The sequence below is a fragment of the Macrobrachium rosenbergii genome, chromosome 41, assembly GCF_040412425.1.
Source record: "Macrobrachium rosenbergii isolate ZJJX-2024 chromosome 41, ASM4041242v1, whole genome shotgun sequence".
Lineage (NCBI taxonomy): Eukaryota > Metazoa > Arthropoda > Malacostraca > Decapoda > Palaemonidae > Macrobrachium > Macrobrachium rosenbergii.
In genome coordinates this window covers 45903317-45928683 of record NC_089781.1, presented here as the reverse complement: position 1 = coordinate 45928683, position 25367 = coordinate 45903317, and the positions used below count along the sequence as shown (strand labels likewise).

At 40.8% G+C, this 25367-nt stretch overlaps 2 protein-coding genes across 2 annotated transcripts in view; both read right to left on the bottom strand.

Annotated features, from left to right (window-relative positions):
• The window catches only part of Spg7 (Paraplegin), a 794115-nt gene extending 789195 nt beyond the window's left edge, over positions 1-4920 (bottom strand). The window contains 1 exon segment of the mRNA XM_067084903.1: positions 4865-4920. The gene's annotated coding sequence lies outside the window, so the exon portion shown is untranslated.
• Positions 4921-12618: 7698 nt separating this feature from the next.
• On the bottom strand, positions 12619-13413 carry LOC136827138 (uncharacterized). Its single transcript, XM_067084902.1, has one exon. The coding sequence runs from the start codon at positions 13411-13413 to the stop codon at positions 12619-12621; it is 795 nt and encodes a 264-aa protein (XP_066941003.1).
• Positions 13414-25367: the final 11954 nt, after the last annotated feature.

Here is a 25367-nt window from a genome sequence, read left to right as displayed (position 1 = left end):
AGAGGTCCTCCTTTCCGACTCGCGCTCCCTGGAAGAAACCGAAGGGGTGGAAGGGACAGGCGAGGAAGATCGGGCGCTCCCACTGGCTTTACTGGCAGCACCAGCAGAGGCAGTAGGCCAGGAGCAGTCACCAACCCGCGGTGATGACGAGGCCCCGGGTCGAGGAGACTGCTTCAGCCCAGGTGAAGCGATCTCCCGAGGAGAGCGGAGCGGCTGGCGAGAGCCGAGCCAGGCTGGCCGCGCGGACATGGCCGGGGACTGGGAGGAGTCGAACGCGCGGCTGGCTGGCGCGAGCTTGTGCTGTCCTCTGGACGCGCCCCAGTCTTCTTCGAGGCCAGAGCCCTCGGGAAGACTGAGTAGGGGACTTCTTCTCTACCTCTCCCTGCGTTCGGCCCCGCAGGCTGAAGCACTGTCACGGGAACCTGACTTGGCACCTAAGGAGTGCCAGCAGGAAGAGACGGAGCACCTGCATGCCCCGGCTCTTTCTCTCGCCCCACGCCCTGGTCTGTATGGCAAGAAGTTTCTCCCGTATCAGACTGGGGTACCTGGGTCTCCTTGGGGACCCGGGTACTCGGAGCAACTCGTGAACGAGTGTCCGACGCGGACTCGCTGGCCTTAGATGCAAGAAGTTTCTTAGGCGCAGCGGGGGTAGTGCCGACCTTGGTCTGCATGCCCTTGGCTCCCGGTAACCCTGGCCTGGAGGCTGGGGCAGCGGTTCCCTGATCTGAGGATCGGGAGGAGCCGACGAGAGATCCCACTGCCTTCCCTGTGGAAGGAGGCAGACCCTTAGAAGTCTCGGTACGAGATTTCTTAGGGGGGGGAGAGGCAGACTTCTTCTTCTTCGGCTGCGAAGCCTCGGAAGGAGAAGCAGAATAAGCAGCAGACGAAGATGACGATGATGACGAAGATGAAGATGAAGACGATGACACCTTCCTACACCTCTTCTTCTTCTTCTTCTTCACCATCTGCTTCAGGAAAGCCGTCAAGTCCCCAAGCCAGGAAAGTGAGGCCGCCGACTCAGGAACAGCAGGAGGGGCTGCAGCAGAAGGCACATCCTGGGCAACGACCGCGGAGCTCGAGCCAGCATTTGCCTGGGCAGAGAGAGCCGCGCGTCGGCCAGGAACAAAAGTGGGCGGGGCCGGGAATGCAGGCGCCGTCCCTCCCGCGTGAAGATTCAAGTCAGGCCGCGCCAGGGTCGATGGAATGGGGACGGAAGCAGATGAAGGGCCGGGCTGGAAAGTCAGACGAGGAACAGCATTCGAAGACAGGCCAGGGTCAGCAACCATGTAGGCGGGGCCAACACACGTGAATGGAGCCAGGAAGCCAGGAGGCAGCAGAACAGCATGATGCACCGCAGGTGACGCCGACACTTGGGTGTCCAGATGCGATGCAACTGACACCGGCATCTGGGCAAACCTCGAAATGGTGACGGATGTAGTGGTGACTGTCGTTGCCGAGTGGGTCGTGACTGGAGCGGGGGGCAGGGGAGCCAATCCCTCCAGTGACGAGCCAGGTAGGCCCAGGTGTAGCCAGGATGAGCTTGGAATCGGTGTCTGGCTATCCAGTCCGGGACCTGAAGCAAAAGTCGGGTCAGTACACGAAGCCTCTACTCGCTCCGGAGGAAAAAACTCCCCTCCGGAACGGGAAGAGACTTCAGAGAGGATGTCGCGGTCCAACTCTCCCCTGCGCCCTTCCACAAACGATGAGACGTAAGAGGAAGGGGAGGGGAGTCCTCACCCGAGGGAGAGGGAGCAAGCAGGGGAAGTTCGCCGGGAGGGAGAAACGAGCCCGACACATTCGCCACCAATGGAGTCATCGGGGGTGTATTTCCCTCGGACAACTCCTTGGTAGGCTTACGACGGTAACGTCTCCTCCCTTTGAACTTGCCCCATTGCTTGGAGGACCACGAACAACACTCACTACAGGGATCATCGCATGAACACACACGTCCCCTGCAAGATGTACAGAGGGCATGTGGGTCCACGTCGACTCGAGATCTAAATGAATTGCATTTCTTACCCCCTAACCCGGGACACACACGCTGGGGGATAGGAGGGTTAGCTGGTTTCTCCATGATAATGAAAGCAAAGAAAGAATTTCCCACCAAAAAGAAGAAGTATAGCTGTCAGGCAGAGAGCGACGAAGAACAACGTCCGAGCGCTACGACGGCCGAAAGCAAATTGGAATGTATACATCCGGGCAGGCCTCCCGGACAGTAGTTAACTGCCTAACCACCTTGTTTGAAGTTCAACGGCCGTTTCCAGCCTACGCCTGAAAGTAATCCCTAATGTAAAGGACCGAGGGTTTGTATATTGTGTCGGAACAAATGTCATATAAGTAACTTACCAAGTAATTACACAGCTGATTCCACATTGTAAGGAGGTGGGAAAGAGCATGGACATATCCTACTCCAAAGCATTAAGTAAATAATGAATTTGAACTAGAAAGGTTGCTAACATTAAATAAACGTTCATTGTTTCCTTACCTGTTGAGAGAGCTGCTGTAGGGAGGTACAGTACTGCCTCTTGTCAGCGCTTCTCTCAACTTGTAGTGGACGTGGCAGTATAGCCAAGGGTCGCCACTACATTAGTGGGAAACTTTGCAGCAGAGGAAGTACACCGTATGCTGACAAAGTTTTTAAAAGATGCCCTTGCCCTGGGCGAAGACCAGGATACAAAATGAAAACACTGTCACCTACACCACAGAATAAAACCAAACAACCCAACCATTATCAAAGACAAAGCACGAACTGGTGGGTAATCCAGGTACAGTGTACCCCCAGGCTTCACAACAACTCAAAACCTTAAATCAAGGCGAGTGAATAGCAAAGGAACTGATACTGTAGATTCCTCATGTCCTCTCCCAGCACCATGCCAGCCACGGAAAAGGTCCTAACGTGCTACAATTTTCAAATAGTTTCTATGTCCTTGCGGTAGTGTGAGGCAAATATGGACTTGCATCTCCAGAACGTCGACTGTAGGATTGAAGAAAGAGACAAGTTGTGTTTAAAAGCGAGGGAAGTTGTGACTGCCCTAATTTCGTGAGCCTTCACCTTAAGTAGAGGAAAGACTTCTTCCTGGATCTGAGAGTGGGCTTCTAATATTAATTCCCTCAGAAAAAAGGATATGGCATTTTTGGAGAGCGGGCAAACTGGGTTTTTAACAGAGCACCAGAGGTTGCTCAAAGGTCCTCTAATCTTTTCCATCCTCTGAAGATAGTACCTGAGGGACCTCACTGGGCAGAGGAGTCTTTCTTCTCCCTCAGGTCCTAAGATAGCCATAAGGTTCTTGATGACGAAGGACCTAGGCCAAGGTTTAGAAGGGTCCTCGTTCTTTGCAAGGAAACCAAGAGAAAGAGAGCAGACTGCGTCCTCTTGTGCAAAGCCTATTCTCTTGTCTATGGATGAATGGAAAGTACCAAACAGGATTTTACAGTAGGTGTTAACGGCAAAGTATTGCAATCCAATGCACCTTGGAGACATTCTCTCTTGTCTTCTTCTGGCAAACTTCACCCACTATTAAGATGGCCAGACCCAGCACTCCAAACATGGGCTATTTTGATTGCAATCATGCCTCTTGCAAGAGGTGCAGAGGGTATGAGGAACTAACTAGACATAGGAGAGGAACCTATTAAAAGGCCTGTCCTTCCTGGGACAATGCCTGAAAACCTGAGGTTTCCTCTCCGAGGCCTAAGTAACTGAGGGATTTGCGGCATAATAAAAGAAACTTGGCAATCATATACAATATAATCAAATTCAAAGCAAAAAACCCAAAAAGAAAGCAAATGGCTCGTTAGCAGAAAGTCTGCAGAGACATCTGTACACGACAGCGGCCAGAAGCAAAGTGGAGTGCATACCAACAAGTAATTTACACTAGCAGCAGTTTTGAGAACAGTAAGAGCTTAGTCCATGTTTCAGCAGATCTAAGTAGTAGCTCCGCAGCGGCCATTTCCTTCTAACTTGACTTTTTCTACAGTTTTTTGGTTACTAATTATGGATTAATTCAATTTTTGTTGCACGAATGTAATTAACTCCTCAAGTTCATCCAACAAGGAGTTTCCATACACAATCTTCACAACACAGAGCACGGGTATATATGTCTGTTTCGAACGGTTTATATCCCGTCCGGCAAGTGCAATAACTTATTAATGTACGGGTACCGCGTCCCTGCCAGGCCAGTGCTAAATACGGCCAAGGGACACTGCATTTGGCCAACAACAAACAAATGCACTGCCAGTATCAGAAGCCCTAAAAGTGTAGAAAAAACCAGTTTCCAAAGTAAAACCAGGCACGGAGCTAATACTTAGAATTACCCTTGTTTCCACTGTTCAGTGTTACTTGATGGGGTTAGGGGAGCAAGGGTCCCCCCAACGAAGGTCGAAGCACAGCAACCTAATTCAGGTTGGGAAAGTAAGGTCTAGCCTAATTAGGTCAGGACATGGCATTCTAGGAAAGGTCAGGTTTTCGTGGGCAGAACCTGTGCCCGCCGTCCGGCCCCTCTACAACATATTGTAATTACATATATCTAGGCCAGGCTAGGCTAGGCTACTTTAACAAATAAATATTTTGATTTGCCGCATTTCGTGAGCTCTTCCACCCAGAATAGCATAACCCAGTTTCCCCTCGGGTCTCCCATAGCTAATTATAAGATGTAATTACGGAGGATGGCCAATCTTTCTAAAAGTACTAAATTGCTACCAAATTGGACGTCTAAAATGTTCAAAGCACATTAAAACGGGGAAACCATATTCACCAGCGGTTTGCACTATGTTACACTAAATTAGCAATAAAACACAAGGAAAGTTTTTAAAAAGAAATATGGTTCAAGTTTTTTACAAGAAAACAATATATCGTAATTATATCTACCAATTCATGTGGATTAATTTTAAAGGATTATACAAGTTTACACAACTTACGAAGAGTTGTAACAGTAGTAGTAACTGTTAGTTTTCCTATGAAACGGCTCCCTCGCTTGCTCGAGTTCTCCTTTGGTTTTGTTTCTTCAAGTACTGTACAGTATATATCTCTCGGTGATACCTCACGCTTTTCGTCAATTCTTTCCTATTTTCAGTTTCCCATGTATACAAATCTATGAACAGCAAGTTGTTGGCTGTGAGTTCCCCTTTATCTTCCTGATATCGCTGCTGCACGAATCTATAGCTATTCCTATTATTGTTGTATTCTGGAAAATAACATACCCAATCTTTATAGTAATTTGAAATTTTCCTAACATACAAGCCTGAATTCTTTACATAGAGAACTGGTCATTTATGTGAGAAACTCCTCTCACAACAATATTTTCGGATGTTTTTGTGTATTCGTATTGTAGAGTTATTAGTATAGTCTGTCATAAGAAATTATTGATGTGATTTTTCGTCGTGAACTGCCGTTAGGTGATAGACAGACAAGAACTATGTCACTGTATATATTCGCATGCTTATAGTCTAGCAGCCAAACCCTGATTTTCATGTAGACTTTGCAAAAATACCCCCAAGTAGGTTTTGATTGATGTTGGTTAGAAAAAGTTCCATAGAATCAGAAACTGAATGATGCCCGGCTGGCATCTTTGGGCATTTTGAGAAATTCAACATGGCGTCCAAGATGGCTGCCGCTAAATCCAAAAGCTATGAACGTCTCTCATTTCTTTATTGTTTTGGCCTATTTTATAATATGATACATCAGTTCTTGGGTTTTCGAGGTCAAGGAAGCCAATTTTAATGGGAAATAAAGTGTAAACCCCATATAATAATGGGAAAAATGCACGTTAAAGACGAAGAAGAAGAAAGTGTAAACCCAAAACTTATTGAGTTGTTCATATTCAGTATAAAACTCAAATGTTACATTGGTTGCAAAACAAAAAATAAATCGTGATAAAGAAAGAACACAAACACATGCTGAATGTTTGGTCACTTTATCAGAAACTTATATCAGAAAATGATGCCACAGAACATTTATATAAATGATTTCAAGTGAGAGAGTCTTCAGTACCGTTATCACTTTCGTTGTCAGTGTCAGCTGCTTCATCTTCAGAATCCTGGAAAGCTGCATTGAGAGGATTGTAACAGTTGAGACTGGAGTCGATATTGCACTTGCAAAAGGTGTTGCATGCAATATAATTTTTGCGACACGAACACCTCCTTGTGGAACATCCATCTGTTGACCATTGGCAGTTGCAGCAGAGCAGGTTCAGCACCTCTCAGGAGCAGCCCATGTTTCAGGTGGAAGTGCTACTGGAAGAAGAATTTGACTGTCGTGGTTTGGTTTCCACCCGTAGTCCGAGGTGGCCAAAGCTGGAGGATCAGATTGCAATGCTGCTTTCCATTCAGAGATGAAATATTGGCGTCATAGTTGTCAATGACTGTTTGAATCAAGCCATCTTAGCTTTGAATAATCCCTGTATTTCCCCGAGGTCAGTGGTATTTTGCGCCGCAGATGATTTGAACCGCAACACCTCATCATATGAAAATGTCACTGAAAAGTCACGCAGCATACTTATCAAGTGTTTTTCCCTTGCACAAACGCCAAGAGCGACTTGTAACGAGGTAGGTTTGTGCGTTACTGCACCGGTCACCATGTTTCCAATGAGAAATGCAGGGAGTGTGGTGAAACTTTAAAAATTTTAGGGCCACATTCGGTACGATTTCATTCAACCTTAAGCCCTCCTGCACTAGCTTTGAATGAGACCAAGTTACAGTGCTGAGGAGTTTACTAACTTACTTGAATATACCATGAGGTCAAGAAACATTGCATTTTTATCCAACAAAAGTGCAGTTAAGAAACAATCAACTATATTTCCTGCACCAATTCTTTTTGGGTGATGCCACACGGGTTCACAAATACGCATTTAAAAGTCTAACACTATAATTAATATTTAAAGAACACAACTGTTAGGTCGAGCATATAATTAAATACAGGGCCGGATACAGGTTTATTGTGAATCCGTTACAACAACTTGCCGCCAAGGACCAGCACACCGGCCGCATGACAACACAACACGGAACCGAGAACTCAAAAACAAAAGACGTTCACAGCAAGGAATAGAATCAGAATTAACAAAGGATTACCTTTTTTTTTTTATCTAAAACTCTACATCCCTTATCCTTAGAAAAGCAATAATATATTCCAATTTAAACATCAGACAATTAAATAAATCAATACTTCTTTCAAAATATGTTACACATATGAAAACAAAGCAACATGATAAATACAGCATATTTGTATATATTTATAAATCAAGTCGATCTGGAGGTTTACTTATTCGACTGGATCGCCTTAACATTGGCTGTTGTACTGAACATTCACTATCATTATTTACAGTTACTTCTATGGGTTCTTCAGCCCCACTATTATCACATGGTATATTAGTGTCTGAAATGAAAGCACTAGAATCACTCAAATTTACAGATGACTTAGAATTATTGATAACACTTCTTTATTGGATTGGTTAAAGTCACCCATATATCTATGCATAATCTGATCTGCATGTCTTGTCCAAATAATATTACCAAAACTCTGTACTTCCACCTTATAATTTCTCAACCCAAGTACTTCCACAATCTTTCCTTCCACCCATGGTGAACCTTTCCCAATAAAAAATTACGAACAAACACAGCATCATTGACTTTATACAATTTACCTTCCTCCTGGAAAATTTCATCCCTCATTTTCCTTAAAGACTTGTCTTTCAGTTTAACTGATTCAACAGTACGTTTTGAAATTAATTACTGAAGAAAACATTATTTCTGCTGGGGCCTTACCCGTGGAAGAATTCACAGTCCTCCTATAGTTATACAAAAATCTACAAATTCTGGTCTGAATATCTCCCTTCTTAAATTTTCCCAGGCCCTCCTTGAATGTTCTCACCACCCTTTCAGCCAGACCATTGGAGGATGGATGATAAGGAGCTGGTGTTACATGCTTAATACTATTTTTACACAAGAACTCCTCCATCTCTTGAGAAACAAAATTTGGAGCATTATCTGATACAATGATATCAGGTATACCAATATTACAGAATGTCTTCCTCAAATGACCAATGGTAACAGCTGGACTTTGTAGTGGAACTAGAAAATGAATATCCAAAAATTTACTATGAGAATCTACAATTATCAAAAAATATTTACCATCCATCGGTCCTGCATAATCTATGTGCAGTCGAGACCATGATTTACCAACAATAGGCCAAGACAATGTAGGAGCTCGAGGATTTGTAAAATTCTTAAAACAAATGCTACAATTCTTTGTGACTTCTCCTATGTCCTGGTCTATCTTTGGCAGGGCACCATACCCAATTCCTTGCCTCAGCTTTCATAGCATTTATACCATTATGCCCACAATGCAAATGGTTCAAAACCTTACATCTTAACTCAACAGGAATCAAAACCCTATTTCTATACAATATTACATCATTATGGAGAGATAAATCATCTTTTACAGAGGCATATTCCAGAAGTGACATATTATGTTCCTTTGACCATCCCAGCTTCAAACAATTTTTCAATTGAGACAATACAGCATCCTTATTGGTGAAATGTTTAACTGCCTGAAAAGAGATGTCATCAAAATCAAGTAATTCAACCAATTTAACATACTCAGCTGGTGTACCAGAATGAAAATCATCATCAAGTGGCAATCTGCTTAAGGCATCAGCAATTACATTTTCCTTCCCAGGTTTGTGAACTAATTCATAATCATACTGAGATAACAACAAAGCCCATCTTTGTATTCTAGAATTAGCATTACATGGAATCTGTTTCCCTCTTCCAAAAAGTCCCAGTAATGGTTTATGATCAGTTCTAGCAACAAAATTCCTGCCAAGCAAAAAATATCTAAAACGTTTCACAGCAAAAATAAGAGCTAATCCTTCTTTATCTAACTGAAGAGAGTAGTTCCTTTCTGCTTTAGATAGTTTTTACTTGCAAAATAAATTGTTTTTCTTGGTCACCAACCTTTTTGTAACAAAACACACCCTACACCTACAGGAGACGCATCCACTTCAATGATTAAAGGACTATCCCCATCAAAACTAGTCAGAACTTTGGACTCGGAAAAATCTCTTTTAGTGCCTTCAAACGCCTCTTGCTGTACTGAAGTCCATCTAAATTTTACATTTTTCTTCAACAAATCATACAAGGGAGCTAGCTTAGAAGAAAAATTCTTTACAATCTTGCAATAGTAAGTAATCATACCTAAAATAGATTGAACTTCTTCAACAGAAGTAGGACATGGGCAATCTAAAATAGCTTTCAGTCCCTTTGAAGATGGTTTGACTCCTTCACCTGAGATGGTATCCTAAATATTCAATAGATTCAGCCTTCAAAACAGTCTCAGTCTTATTTATTTGTACATTATGTGCTTGCAAAAGTTCCAAAACCTTTCTTAATCGGTGATCATGCTCCCTTTTGCAGCACCATTACAACAATATCATCTAAATAAGCAGCTACACCCTCCACATTTGCCAACAGTTGAGAAATAAACCTTTGGAAAATACCAGGAGATGAGGACAAGCCAAAAGGTAAACGCTTATATTTAAACAATCCTTATGAGTATTAATTACGAAGTACTCTTGACTTTTCTCATCAACAGGTATTTGAAGATAAGCATTCTTTAAATCAATTTTGGAAAAAACCTTTCCTTACCAACAACAGATAACAATTCCTCTATCTTTGGTAACGGGTACCTGTCACAATGAATTTGTTTATTCAAAATTTTAAAATCTCCACAAATCCTCATTTCAACCTTATTTTCTTTCAATACAGTTACAATAGGAACTGCCCATTCACTATGTGATATGGGTTCCATCATTTCATCCGCTACTAGCTTATCTAAGGCATCTTCAATCATTTTCTGGTAATAAAAAGGAACTGTGCGTGCTTTCATAATCTTTGGGGTAGCATTACCTTTTAAATAAATCTTAGCCAAAACACCAGCAATAGGTTTACTTGAATCTACCAAGTAATTATCTAGCAGCTTTTCTGCACTCACATTAGCAACCTTTATTACTCTAGTACCTTCATCTATTCCAGCCAGATAAATACCTACTTGCTGCATTAAATCTTTACCACACAAATTTGTATTACAAGAATCAACAACATAAAATACCTGTGAAACCTTTGTGCTATTATAAAGTACAGGAGCTACCACTTTGCCCAAGACATCAATTTTCATATTATCATAACTTCTTAGCTTTTTATTGCATTGTTCCATATTTAGTTTTAACCTATGTACCCACTCTTTGGTTATAGTAAACACAGCAGCGCCACTGTCAATCTCAAATGGAACTAAATTCTGATTAATACTGAAATAAAATTCATCAGAATTAAGAGCAAAAATCTTTCCTTTAACCACTAACAATCTATCATCACTGTTGTCTTCATAATCATCAATATTTTTTACAGCCTTCTTACCTTCAGCCCTACTATTGGAAGCCTTATACCTAGGTTTAACACTACTAGGCCTATGAAGAGACAAATCTTTGTTTGCCTCTCTACAACACCCTTTTTAGATGACCTTTCCTTTTACAAATGTTACAAGTCAGATCTTTAAACCAACAGTCTATACTCTCATGAGAAAAACCACAATGCTTACAAGATGACTTTCTTTTCTCACTGAGCTAACCTGTGAGCTGTGATTCGTTCCTCTCACCCACAAAAGCTTTTTTTCAAGTTCAAAATTCTTTCTAAACTGCACTAGAGGTCATAGCTTGAGATCAATATTCAAAGCAACAATTGGGAAAATATACTTCATTGTACACTGCCATAAACAACTGATCTCTGACTCTTGAATCGAAATGATTACCAAAATTGCAATCTTTTGCTAAAGCCTGAGGTCAGCATACAAACTATTCACTGTCTCATCCCTCCTTTTTTTTCTTTGTTGAAAAGCTATTAGGCTACGATGATAAGTAAAGGTTTCACAATATAATGTGATTTCAATACAGCTACAAGGTCATCATAAGTCTTTGTATGGGGTAAATCAGGAGCACACAAATTACCCAGTACACTAAAAACATCAGTTCCAATCGACACTAGCAAAACATTTTTCTTTTGTTATCTTCCTCAATTCCAAGATTACTAAAATTAGCTTCTAATAAACTAAGCCAAAGATCCAGGGTTATCTGAGAAGAATTAAAAGGATCAATCTTAATCTGAGTAGTCGTCGCCATCGTGAACAAAACTGCAAGATGAAGCAAAACTGCATTAGGTAGCAGCCTATCCATAAAAAGCATCCCGGTAAGGTAGGGTAAAAACACAATAAATCGCACCAAGCATCAACTAGTACAGCAGGGGGAATTGAAAATCCTCATCCTTGTTCCTTCTGCATTTAGAACTCTGCAAAATAACCTCCGTTACAACCATCGCAGTCAATCAATTGGCCCATGACAACACATCCACGGAACCGGCGAGAACTCAAAACAAAAGACGTCCCCATCAGAGCCGGGAGGCTATTTGAACTCATCAAAAATCTGGAAAATCCTTACATCCACATGAAGTTCTTGTAGACCCTATGCTCCTCTGCATGGATTCTCGTCGCCATTTGTTAGGACGAGCATAATTAAATACAGATCCTATTTGGCCGGATACAGGTTTATTGTGAATCCGTTACAACAACTTGCACCCGCCAAGGACCAGAGAATCTTTTGGCTTGCATGACAACACAACAAGGAATGAGAACTCAAAAAAAAAAGAAGTTCACAGCAGAAGAATAGAATCAGAATTAACAGAGGATTATCTTTTTTTTTATCTAAAACTCTACAACAACAATCATCAAAGTTACGTTAAGAAGCAAGAAAACATTAACACATTACTGCAAAAATTAACAAAACGTTATGTTACTTCGATAGAGGAAAACATAAATGGCCAAAAAGGGATTTCAGAATATCCTTATGAGGAAGTTGCTGCAATGGCGACGACAGTTCACGAGGTGACGGGGCTGGATTCTACAAGAACTTCTTCCTTTACTTGCCTTCCTGGAGTTTGCTGCTACACAGGCAGAGCTTCACCTTTACACCCTAGAAGAAAACTAGTTAAATGGGAAGATTATATTGCTTTAACACAGTTGTCACATCTACAAAATTGCAGGGTTAGTAACAAAACATCAATTTAAAAACAAACATTAAGTGCTTTAATCGTAACCCAACATACAAAAAAAAGGGGTTTCGTCCAGAAGGCAAGCTTAAATCACTGGCATGTGCCCTTACAATAAGAAAATAACATATATATTCTCCACAGGAAGAAGTTTGACAACACTGTAATCATACGTCATCTAATTTTATAGAGATGGACAAAATTTGCAGAAAAAGGTATTTTATTACTTTGAATATCAATGTATTAATTTATACCAACTCATTGCTAAGTTAATATAATAAAAACTTCTTCTGTGGAGCAAAAATAATCATATCAACGTATTTTCATAGAAACTGGGAAATACATCAAAATAAGTATTCAAGAAAAACTAGGAAATTTTATTCAAGGGGAATAAATGGCAATTTTTGACATTCTCCCCCAAGAAGAATTATAATTAGAAGTAATCACAACTGCACCCAGGAGCAAATTCAATTGAATAACGCTATGTGCAGCTGGGACCATTCTAATACATCAAAATTTAAATCAAATATACATTTAGAGTACATCCATAGAAATTAAATCCTTTCTCTCTTGATCACAGCGGATTGCTGCTGCACGCTGAGGTCTAGTACCAGTCAGAGGCACACTATCTGGCTCCTGAGTTACAACACTATCAAATTCCCTCTCAGGTAATTCCAGAAGTACGAGCTTTGTGATTGATCTCATGTATAGTTTATTATTCACTCTCACTTCTACAGACCTAATCACACCATCAGACGACGGAAACAGCTGGGTAACCTTACCCAATGAGAGGAGGTATCTATAGCCTTTCCCCAGATGATCTTCTAAGTCTACCATCACTATGTCCCCAACTTTCACATTTGCAGAGAGATTATTACTAGAATTATTATGTCTCTCTCTCAAGGACACTAAATAGTCTCTTTTCCAAGAGTTCTCAAATTTTCTTAGCACTGATGATAACATAAAATATTGTTCTCTAAGATCACTTGAACTCATGAAATCTGGGTCATCAGTTGCTGAATTGTTAAGAGGAGGGGGAAATACAAACATTTCGCCCATAAAGTAACATGGAGGAGTCAAAGCCTCACAATCTCGATCAGAGGAGAGATAAGTCAGTGGTCGAGAATTTATCACAGCTTGAAACTCAACAAGTAGAGTTCTCAACTCTTCAAAGGATACACGTTTGTGATATAAGGCTTTGGACAAACATCCCTTTAGAACACCAACAAGGCGTTCATAAAAGCCTCCAGACCAGGGGGCTCGCGGTGTAATGAACTTCCAATTAACACCATTTCCTTCAAGGTATGACTTTACCTCTGGTTCATCCATAATTTCCTTCAGGAAATTATTAAATCCAACAAAATTCCTACCATTGTCAGATATAATCAGACTCGGCAGAGAATGATATGCTACAAAGCGTCGAAAAGCCAGTAGGAAATCGGAAGCAGTCATGGAATGAGTCAATTCAAAATGAACCGCCCTGCTCGTAGTACAGGTAAATAGACATACAAAGACCTTCTCCTCCAAGCCAGTCTCATGATCAAAAACATTAATAGCACCAGTATAATCAACTCCTACTGATTGGAAAGATCTATCATATCTCACTCTTTCTGTGGGTAATGGTGGAGGAGGAGGCAAACAACCGTTTCTTGGTTAACTTCTGACACAAAACACACTTTGATAGAATTGATTTGATAACTTGTCGTGCTTTAGGTACCCAAAAAGTTTCTCTCAACAATACCAGTACAGAATTGACACCACAATGGTGATGATGTCTATGCAAATGTTCAACTATCAACACTGTTAAATAACTTCTGGAAGGCAGTAACATTGGGCACTGAGTATCATAAGACATGGAAGTGTTTTTCATGCGACCCTGAGACCTAATTAGATTTTCATCATCAACAAATAAGTTCAACTGATTACACAAATTCTTAATATCCATGGACACTCCATGTGAATTCTTCTCACAGAGGTACATTCTGGTAGTAGAAAAATGTTGCTTCTGTTCAAGGAGGACAAGTGCTTTCATTTCGTAAACAACAAACTTAGAACCTTTACTGCACTTATTAAGAAAAAGCAATATTGACCTCATGATACGTTTAAGCTTACTTAAATTACTGTAACGTGGGATGTCAATTAATGGGGTTGGAGGGTTAACAAACTTAGGTTCTGAAAGAATTTCATTAACATACACAGTTTCTGTAGCTAAAGATTGGGGATAATCACCAGTTAAAAGCCATTTAGGGCCATTCCACCTAAGAAATTTTGCGCTTAATCTTTACTATTACTACCTCTGGATAGAATATCAGCTGGATTATCCTTAGAGGGGGTGTACCGTAGAGGAAACTTGAATTCATTAATTTCAGTGACTGTTTCGTACATAGGGAATTTTACTATTATTGTTCTTCACCCAACAAATAGAAACCATGGAGTCACTCCAGAGAGTGCAAGAACTCAATCTTAAATCATCATTCTGCATTAATCTTCCAGCAAGTTTCGCACCCAAGGACAAGGCTGTCAATTCCAAACGCGGAATAGTCTGTTTAGGGTTTGGTGCAACTTTACACTTACTGACCAGTAAATTGCTTACACTTCTCCTGAAATCAATCACATAGGCAGCAGCTCCATCTCCATATGCCTTGTTAGAGGCATCACAAAATACATGTAAGTGGGAACATTCAGGATGTACAACAAACCTAGGAGACTTTAAACTTTCTACATTTCTAAAACACTTGCAAATTTCATCAAACCTTGAACATAATGATTCTGGCAAAGGGTCATCCCACCCGTAGTTACTCCACAAACATTTAAGAAAATATTTACCTCTCACCTGTATTGGTGACAATAATCCTAGAGGATCAAACATTCGAGCTACTACTGATAAAACCTTTCGTTTGGTTAAAGGTCCTTTATACTCACAATTTACTTCCTTCAGTGACATCTCATCTTGTGCTAGATACCACTCTAAACCCAAAACGTTTACTCTTTCTTTGATAACATCTATGGTTCTGTTAAACTCTGAATCATTACTGACCCATTCTTGTAGAGGCATATTAGCATCTTCAAGAATAGCATTTATTACTGGATACTCATCCATCAAGACTGAGACATCCTTGTAAGTTTTACTAAAATTATCCACATAGAAATTCTTCATCAGAGATGATGCAAGGGGATTATCATGTAAAGATAAATGATGCAAGAGGGTTTGCTGCAAGAGAAAGGGGGAGCATGTAGCTCCAAAACAAACTACACAAAACCGGTAAGTTACAGTAGACTTCAAATCGGAGGGATCAGTTATCCATAGAAATCTGTAATAATCACGACAGTCAGGTGAAATGCCTATCCTTAAAAAGGCTTTACTGATATCTGAAATCACAGCTACTGGGTTTGTGCGGAAACTCAACAGGGCATCAGAAAGTTTAGTAATTAATGAGGGACCAGTTAATAAACAATCATTTAAGGAAAGTTCTCCTTTAGCCTTTGAGGAAGCATTAAAAACTATTCGAATGGGAGTTGTTTCTGAATCCTTCAATACAGCATGGTGGGGTAAATAATGCCCTATAATAGGGGAGCCTGAGGGAATTAATTCTATAAACCCAGACTGAACGTAATCTTTGATAATCTTATCATAATGAGCATACAAGGAGGGGTCAGATTCGAATCTATGTAACGAGGAATTTAATTGACCAGTGGCTATTCTATAGTTAACAGGTGGTCTACTTTCATCTTTAAATGGTAAGGACACTTCATACTTATTGTCAAACCTTTTTACTTTATCCTTAAAACACTTAACTGATTCTCTTTCTTCAGGACTAATTTCAGATTGACGAATACCAACACTTTCTAAATCCCATAATTTTCTAACTTCACAACAAGAATTAATAGGATTTCCTCTACTTCTATTCTTGAACAACATACATTTGATGTAGTAATCTCATTAGATTCTACATCGTCATAAGACCAACTAGGAAGAGGTCCAAAAACTAGTGCACCACCAGAACTATTCAATATCTGTATTCCAGAGCAAATTTGACTGTTCTGAATGAATTTTCCATAGTAATGAGCTCCAATGACTAATTCTATACCATTTACTTCATTTGAATTTAAATCATTATCTGCTAATTTTATGCCTTTACTCGTCAAGAACGCAGCTGACTTACTTAAACCTGGAGAATAAATTCTGGAATTAACTCTATCGAATGCAATGGCATTAATGACAGTACGAATCTTACCTAGTCTCACCACAACTCTTACTATATTACAATTAACTTCCATGGCATCACTGCCAAATGGTTTTACCTTTAAGGCTACTGTTGCTATGGACGGTAGACTAAGCTTATGAGCTAATTCCGTTGCAATAAACGTTCTTTGTGCACCAGAATCAAAGAGTGCTCTCTCAAAGGAACGATGTCCATTCCCTGACACAATTACATTAGCAGTAGGAAGAGCAGTCGAAACAGAAATCTTATTAGTCTGAGAATGATCAATACCCAAAGAAGCAGTCATAACTACTGGGGAATCACCTTTACTTACAGCACCTTTAGAATCATTATGAGATTTCCCAGAATTAACATTTGATTTACTAACATTATTACTATTTACACTCAACTTTGGTGGAGCAGGATTAACAGGGTTTTCTGTTTTCTTACAAATCATCGGGTAATGAGGCCCATCACATATATTACATTTCGGTTTGTTTCTACATTCAGAGAATAAATGACCTCCTTTGAGGCAAGCAAAGCACAATCTTAAATATTTAACTCTGTCCCTTCTACTATCAATGGTTTTGAAAGTCTTACAATCGCGAGAGGCATGGTTCGATGAGCAAAACACACAATTATTGTAAGGACTACTATTACTAGGTTTACTGTTATACTTGGTTGTGCTCTCTGCACGTTTTGCACATTTGAGGGAATCACTTTAGAATAGTTACCCTGATCCCGTTTTCTCTTATTAGAATTCTCGCCTTCGTAACAAAATTCCATTAATTCACAAACATATTTCAAACCTGAGGAAATTTGCTTTAAATCAAGAGACATACCATTATGTTTATTAGCTATAGCCTTACGTGTTTCAGGTGATAATTTCTCGCATATTTTACTAGAGAAAATGGGGTTCATGGCCTCTACATCTAAATTCAATGTGTTCATTTGTAAAATAATCTTCTCATATTCCAATTTGAACGTGTTCAAATCCTCTATTGTATGACTGGGAGGGACTAAATGCGTTAATTTGGACATAAGTCTACGTTTCAATTTTTCCTTATTATCATACTTCTCCTTAAGGGTCTGAATAGCTACTGAATAATTGGCATTAGTGACGGGCAAACCTTCTATGGCTTTAAAGGCGTTATCCTTTAAACTAGCTCTGAGTGTAGAAAACTTAATCACATTGGAAATATCCCTACGATCGTGAACTAAACTGTTAAATATATCCCAAAATGCAAGCCATTGTTCTTCCCCACCGCTAAATTCAGGTATCTTAATTGCTGGGAGTTTAGGGGGAGGGAGAGGGTTAATGGGAGCCGAAGGAGGAGGCAAAGCGGGCCGTTGATTTATATCTCCTGTGTCAATCTCGCTCATAGTTTTCTGTGCAGTAGCAATAGCTTTCCTTACTCATCTAGTTATTGCTCTATAACTTCTACATAAACTATCATATTCACTATCCTGTGAAATAATCGTCACATTCTGTGACCAACTATCTTCAAAACGTCGTAGACCCTCAATAAGACAACGTCCATACATTACAAGGGTCGATTTTGGTGTATCAGTATCACCAATGCAGTTACCTGTCTCATCAAGCAAATCTTGTAAGGAAATAATTTCCCTTTCAATAACTACCCTAATCTTGGAATCCATTTTCTTGTTAATGGATCAATAACAAACTTGCTCAAATATCAAAAATGTATGGCAAATTATCTAAACCTGATTGAAAATATAACTAATCTTATTCATAGGACGAATAACATTCACTGAATGATAGATAATTTGACCACGTTGTAGAGTTTTAGATAAAAAAAAAAGGTAATCCTTTGTCAATTCTGATTCTATTCCCTACTGTGAACGTCTTTTGTTTTTGAGTTCTCGGTTCCTTGTTGTGTTGTCATGCGGCCGGTGTGCTGGTCCTTGGCGGCAAGTTGTTGTAACGGATTCACAATAAACCTTGTATCCGGCCCTGTTTTTAATTATGCTCGTCCTAACACACGTGCTCTTCATCACTTCACAAAATACATCTGGTCACGAAAACCTAAGTTCAAAATGGCTACGAAATTCAACAATAATTTCTTCACAGAGTAATCACTAAATACGAACAATAATGTTCCATAAACAATAGATTACTTGGCAAACACTCCAAGTAATTCAATACCTTACCCTGCTCACCAAATAACTTTGGACATGTGCCAGCTATACTATAATGACTTTAAAGCCATCCATCACCAACGTGAACTTTATCGCAAATTATCTTTAACATCCAAAAAATCCTTTGTGAATCGTTATGGCATCTGGTTCGTTCGAAGGACCAAAGCAAATTACTACTATAACTAGCAAAGAATGTGGTGAAACTTTAAAAATTTTAGGGCCACATTCGGTACGATTTCATTCAACCTTAAGCCCTCCTGCACTAGCTTTGAATGAGACCAAGTTACAGTGCTGAGGAGTTTACTAACTTACTTGAATATACCATGAGGTCAAGAAACATTGCATTTTTATCCAACAAAAGTGCAGTTAAGAAACAATCAACTATATTTCCTGCACCAATTCTTTTTGGGTGATGCCACACGGGTTCACAAATGCGCATTTAAAAGTTTAACACATATAATTAATATTTAAAGAACACAACAATCATCAAAGTTACTTAAGAAGCAAGAAAACATTAACACATTACTGCAAAAATTAACAAAATGTTACGTTACTTCGATAGAGGAAAACATAAATGGCCAAAAAGGGATTTCAGAATATCCTTATGAAGAAGTTGCTGCAATGGCGACGACAGTTCACGAGGTGATGGGGCTGGATTCTACAAGAACTTCTTCCTTTACTTGCCTTCCTGGAGTTTGCTGCTAAACAGGCAGAGCTTCGCCTTTACACCCTAGAAGAAAACTCGGGAAGAGTATATTGCTTAACACAGTTGTCACATCTACAAAATTACAGGGTTACGTAACAAAACATCAATTTAAAAACAAACGTTAAGTGCTTTAATCGTAACCCAACATACAAAAAAAAGGGGTTTCGTCCAGAAGGCAAGCTTAAATCACTGGCATGTGCCCTTACAATAAGAAAATAACATATATATTCTCCATAGGAAGAAGTTTGACAACACTGTAATCATACGTCATCTAATTTTATAGAGATGGACAAAATTTGCAAAAAAGGTGTTTTATTACTTTGAATATCAATGTATTAATTTATACCAACTCATTGCTATAGTTAATATAATGAAAACTTCTTCTGTGGGCAAAAATAATCATATCAACGTATTTTCATAGAAACTGGGAAATACACCAAAATAAGTATTCAAGAAAATCTAGGAAATTTTATTCAAGGGGAATAAATGGCAATTTTTGACAGGGAGTGAAGCAGATAGTTTTGGACTGATTCCGGACAGCAAGGACATCAATGTACTACTAGAACCAGCCAGAGCAATATTTTCGTTCATTCGTGAACAGCAACTTTTGCTGTCAGTATCAATTGACTTTGCTTCCTCAACTATCTGACTTGCAACTGACTTAATTGCATGTCTTCATCGTCAGATTCGTCGACCAAGTTCACAAGCTCAGACGCACGTGACCTGAACACCAACAATGATGCTAATCCTTTGCAAGACAACAGCAACAAGCAATCACCAAAATGCTTCTCCAGTGCATCAACCAAGCTCCATCTCTGAAGTTGTGTGCCACTGCTTTGCGTGTATTGCTTGTGAACGTCAGTCGAAGACAAAGTTTGCTCGTATCAGATTCCATTTCTTCGATGAGCATGGAAAGTGCTGGATCCTTGTGGAGTTTACTTTCGATCGCTGCAGCTTTTAATGATTTCGAACCCATGAATGAAGGTCTGCAGTCTCGATGATAACGTGCATCAGCTGCATGCAGATCACTCACTGCACCAAGAACACGAAGTTCAACATCCTTACCCCACTGGTCATTTCGATCATGGCACACCCCTGAAGAATGGCTTCTTTGAAGCTCTTGTCCTTTGACCCTGAATCTATGGTACGATAATGGCTTACAGGTCTCCATCTTCCAGGTGTTTGGCTTCCTTCTGTTCTGTACATTCCTCACCACAAAAAAAATAATCAGTGGTCTTTAAAGTTGAACTCTGAATGAGTTCGAGACAACCTAGTTCGTTTTGGTGGTGGCTGTTCAGTCGGACATCTTTACTGCTTCTTCAAGAGTCTTGTGATTTTGTGCTTTGATGTGTATGATAATACACATGATCGATGACATTGAACAGTACAGTCCTTATTGTCTCTGATAGACAATTCTAAGTCTGTTGGCAATGTATCGCCACACTGTTTGCTTGCGTTGATGACTGACTGGATTCTGTCTCTTCCTGCATTGGTCAAAACTTGGTTTTTGGCCTCGCTGCACCGTCCCATCAGTTTGGAGTAGCACTCAGCCATTTCTACCTGAAAAGAGATGAAAGAGCTACATAAGCACCACCACCATTTTGGTTATACTCGTATATAAGACAAAGCTACAGTAAACAAAGCTGAGGATGAAGAGAAGAAATTGCACTGACATCACCATCTTTCCCTGCAAAAAGAGAAGTCATATTAAAGAGCATTTACCACCACTGCCCTGTGTGAACAAAGCGTAATTAAGTATACCTAAAAACAAGCAGAAATAACGGAAATGTTAACTACCTAATTTGTAAGGTTGTGAGATAAAAAACAACCAACTAGTTTCCAGTAGAACGGATAATCTTGGAACTACTTTTATACTGAATATGAACAACTCAGTAAGTTTTGGGTTTACACTTTATTTTTCATTAAAATTGGCTTTCTTGACCTCGAAAACCCTAGAATTGTTGTATCATATTATAAAATAGGCCAAAAAATAAAGAAATGAGAGACGTTTATAGCTTTTGGATTTATGCGGCAGCCATCTTGGACGCCATGTTGAATTTCTCAAAATGCCCAAAGATGCCAGCTGGGCATCATTCAGTATCTGATTCTATGGAACTTTTTCTACCAAAGTCAATCAAAACCTGCTTGGGGGTATTTTTGCAAGGTTGTCACCCACTGCTGCCAGACTATTATGTATTCTGGAGAAATATGTACGTCTCTGTTGCATGTTATAATAAGGGTGAAAGAACCTCATCTAATTCGGGAAGGACACTCTTACGTTATTTTGTCTGATTTTTACTGATGTTAGTGACGAAGTCTAAGTACTGTTTTAGTTATGATAACTGATTTATACTTATTTATATAGAATTGCTCTTGGTGAATGTATTGCACTTATATATCACGTGTGGTAATAGTTGAAGGTGTTCTTAGACTGACTGATTATGAAATTTAGGTCTTGAAGACCAAGCGCCGGAACCCATCAGGATTATTCAGCGTCATAACGAAGGTGAAATATATAAGTTAATGATATGATTGATAATGAATGGGTGAATGATGACATACTAGTAAAATTCAGCGTTAAAATATGAACGTAAAAAATGAAGAATGATATTGGATAGAACCAGCAAAAAATAAGTATATATTAAACTTTTATATTCAAAATATGCATTTAGTATATACAATAAACATGACTAAAATCTTTATTAAATATACTAAGATCATATCTCATTAAAATAACCAAATTCTTTCAGATAACCCATAAGGTTATCTACCTCAACACAATCATATAAAATTTCTAAAAGTCTTCTTGTTTGTATCTCTCGCCAGAGAAGCCATTAATCGAGGTCAAGATATCAGGAAGGGAAAAGAAGGGTAGTTGTTCTCCCCCCTGCATGCACCTCTATAGGCGTGTATGCGTATGTGCGTGCACTGTATGGGCGTGACGTCGCCCAAAATGATATTGTCACATACCACCAATAAATTTGTAAGAGACCGACGCTGTCTCTTCCAAACACGTGTGTGTTCGTGTGTTTGTCATCCATCGGAGTGGACAGGATAAAACAGGAGCGTCTCGTTTTCTTTCCCTACAGGAACACGATTTCAACCATACAATATTTCCGCCTGTTTCTCCCTAAGCATTGTTGTCTTGATGTATGTACAATCACCACTACTTGCATTGCCATGCAAGCATTCTAATCATGTACTCATAATGTTCCAACGAATCTTCTGTATCAAACTGTATGTGTTTCTGTTTGTGAAGACGCCAAATGTCTCTCCATTTCACATATGTTATGCTACTGCATTGTATTCATTAATCTGTCTCGAATCTCATGCAATTGGCCATATGTAGAATTTCCTGGCCTTTCCATTGATATATGTTTCATCACTGTATGTTTATCATGCCTCTCAATATCGCCATCTGTTTGTCTGCCGACAAACACATATGCCCGAGTCTGTACCTCTGTTTTTACCTGTCTGTGTGTAGACTCCACCTTACCGCTCACACGCATCAGTAACATCGAAGATTCTGTACATTAATCTCAGTAAGGAACAACCAATAAACCAGTAAACACTCAGCCAGTATGTCACTCAATCTCCAGTCCTTACACATTCACTATATTTAACCAATATGTTGAAATTGCGCAGTTTTATATTTGGAATTTATTTTTGATAACGAACTTGAGAATTATCTTAAAGTTTTTTTTTCTTAATGTAAACTTTGTAAGTAAGGTCTGTATTTGTGGTAATTGTATAACTTCTCTTTTCCCCAGTAAAGCCCAAATGCAGGTCGCAGGACGGAACGTACAGCTTCTTAACTCAACTTTTGTAAATTGGTTCATTTGAGTAATTAAATTCATTTGTCTGTTATGTAATTACTCTTTGATATGTTTAACCCTTATTTATTAAATTAATTTTTTTAAATTCAACAAGTGTGTTACAATATACCTGTGCTCAGGTAATAAACAATTTAATACCCAATTGACCTTTCTTGTCCTCACAACTGGTGACCTGAGGAGTGACGGTATACACAGCGGTTTTGGCTTCGCCATTAACAAACTCACTAAAGCAGCTTTACCTTCAGAGAGCCTTTAATGGAACCACACGGCAACAAAAGTCTAGCCCTCTGAAAGCTCCTTCCTTGGAGAACACCCATGACACTAATGGACTAATCATGGTGTACCCCTCAAGGTACGTTCTGGCGTGCTCGAACGGTTTGGCCCACCATTTACGATTCATGTCGACCATACTCAGAAGTCATTAACGGAACCACACAGCATATAGTTTTGACTTCTGATGAGCCCCAAACACCATTAACGGACCAAATATGGTGCATATTTCGTGTTGTGGTGTGAGGAAAAAAATGTCAGACACTGAGGTAGAAAGTCATTCCGAGGACGCACAGATCCTCTGCATCCCCCTCTCGCCTTCGAAGGTAGCAATGAGCCAGGCGATAAAACTCCCTCCGTTCTCGCGACAAAACACTGCATCCTGGTTCTGCGGGCAGATGTCCATTTCTGAGTGGCGAAAATTACAGACGAGGAGACCAAAGTGGACGTAACCATGACAACACTACCGGCGGAGGTCTTCAACAAAATCACCCCATGGTTGGACTCACAGCTAGGCAAAGTCAAGTACAGGGACCTGCGAGACAAGTTCATCGAAACATACTCCATGCCCGTCCCAGGGAGAGCCCAACGCAGCCTTGACCTGATGATGCAGCCCCTGGGGGACGCATCATCCAGGGACGAATTACAAGGTCTCCTGATGCTGCCAGGGGTCGACGTGGATGGTCGGAGGAAGGAGATCAGCTTGTCACGAGAAATATTCCTGCGGTGCCTTCAGCAGGAGGTGAGGGGGCAAATGACGGATGTTGACGCCCTTTCAATGGACGAATTGGTGAACGTTGCATACAAACTCCACGAGGCTGCCAAGGCCTCCAAACACGCTCAACACCCGCAGCCTGTAACCTGGTAACAGAAGAAGACGAAGCAGAGGACAGAAGGAGGGCTCCCCCACAGCAGCAGAGAATATGGACAAATCCAGCCTGGTATTACTTCCATTGGAGGTTCGGAAGTGCCGCCAGAAATTGCAGAGCCCTCTGTTCCTTCACAAAAAACGAGAAAAGCGGCCACAAGTTACAGCAGTGGCCGCAAACCCTAAAGACTCCCAACAAGTAGGATTCTTCATCCACGACGCCATATCGAAACGATGGATGCTGGTAGACACTGGGGCTATGCAATTGGTGTTTCCGGAGTTCCACGGCATGGCCAACTGCTACCGTTGCTTCATACCAGACGTCGCCCGCATCATGTATCTCCTGACTGCAGTCCTGAAGGGGAAGCTGAAAGCACTGGCATGGGCAGCTCCACAACAACTGGCGTTTGAACAGATGAAGGCAGCCCTCGCCAAAGCCACCACATTAACACATCGCGACCCCACCACCTCCCTGAGACTCACCACCGATGCCAGCAACATCGCTTGCGGGGCAGTTCTGGAGCAGGTGCTAGATGGCTCCCCACGCCCACTGGCCTTCTTCAGTCGCAAGTTAACACCGCCAGAGACCCGCTACAGCACATTTGACAGGGAGCTGCTGGCAATCTACCAAGCTGTGCGGCACTTCAAGGACCTCTTGGATGGCACCCCTTTTACCATCCTCATGGAGCACAAGCCTTTAATACATATGTTCATGAAGGAGGGAGACACATCATCTGCGAGGCAGCAGCGACACTTGGCCACTATCTCCAAGTTCGGCTGCACCATTAGCTATGTCCCCGGCAGGAAGAACCCAGTAGCTGATGCCCTATCAAGGGTCGAGATAAATTCTGTCCACCTTGGCATAGACTACGAGGACCTGGCGAAAGAACAGGCTGCAGGCCAGAAACAGCAGCCTACCGCATGGCACTCAGCACACTGAAATGGGAAGGCATGCCGATAGGAGGATCCAGTTCAACACTTCTCTGCGACACCAGCATGGGCCGCCCACGCCCCCTGATACCCGCTTCCAGGAGAAAGCAGATGTTCGAGGTCATCCACGGCCTGTTCCATCCATCAGGCAGGCTGAACAACAGCACGCCTGATGACAGAGAAGTTCGTGTGGTACGGTATCAGGAAGGACGTTCGGCAGTGGGTGAAGAACTGCATACTGTGCCAAACAAGTAAAGTCAGTTCCTCGTTGGATGGGTCGATATCATACTCGGCTAGCACTCTGCTGGGCC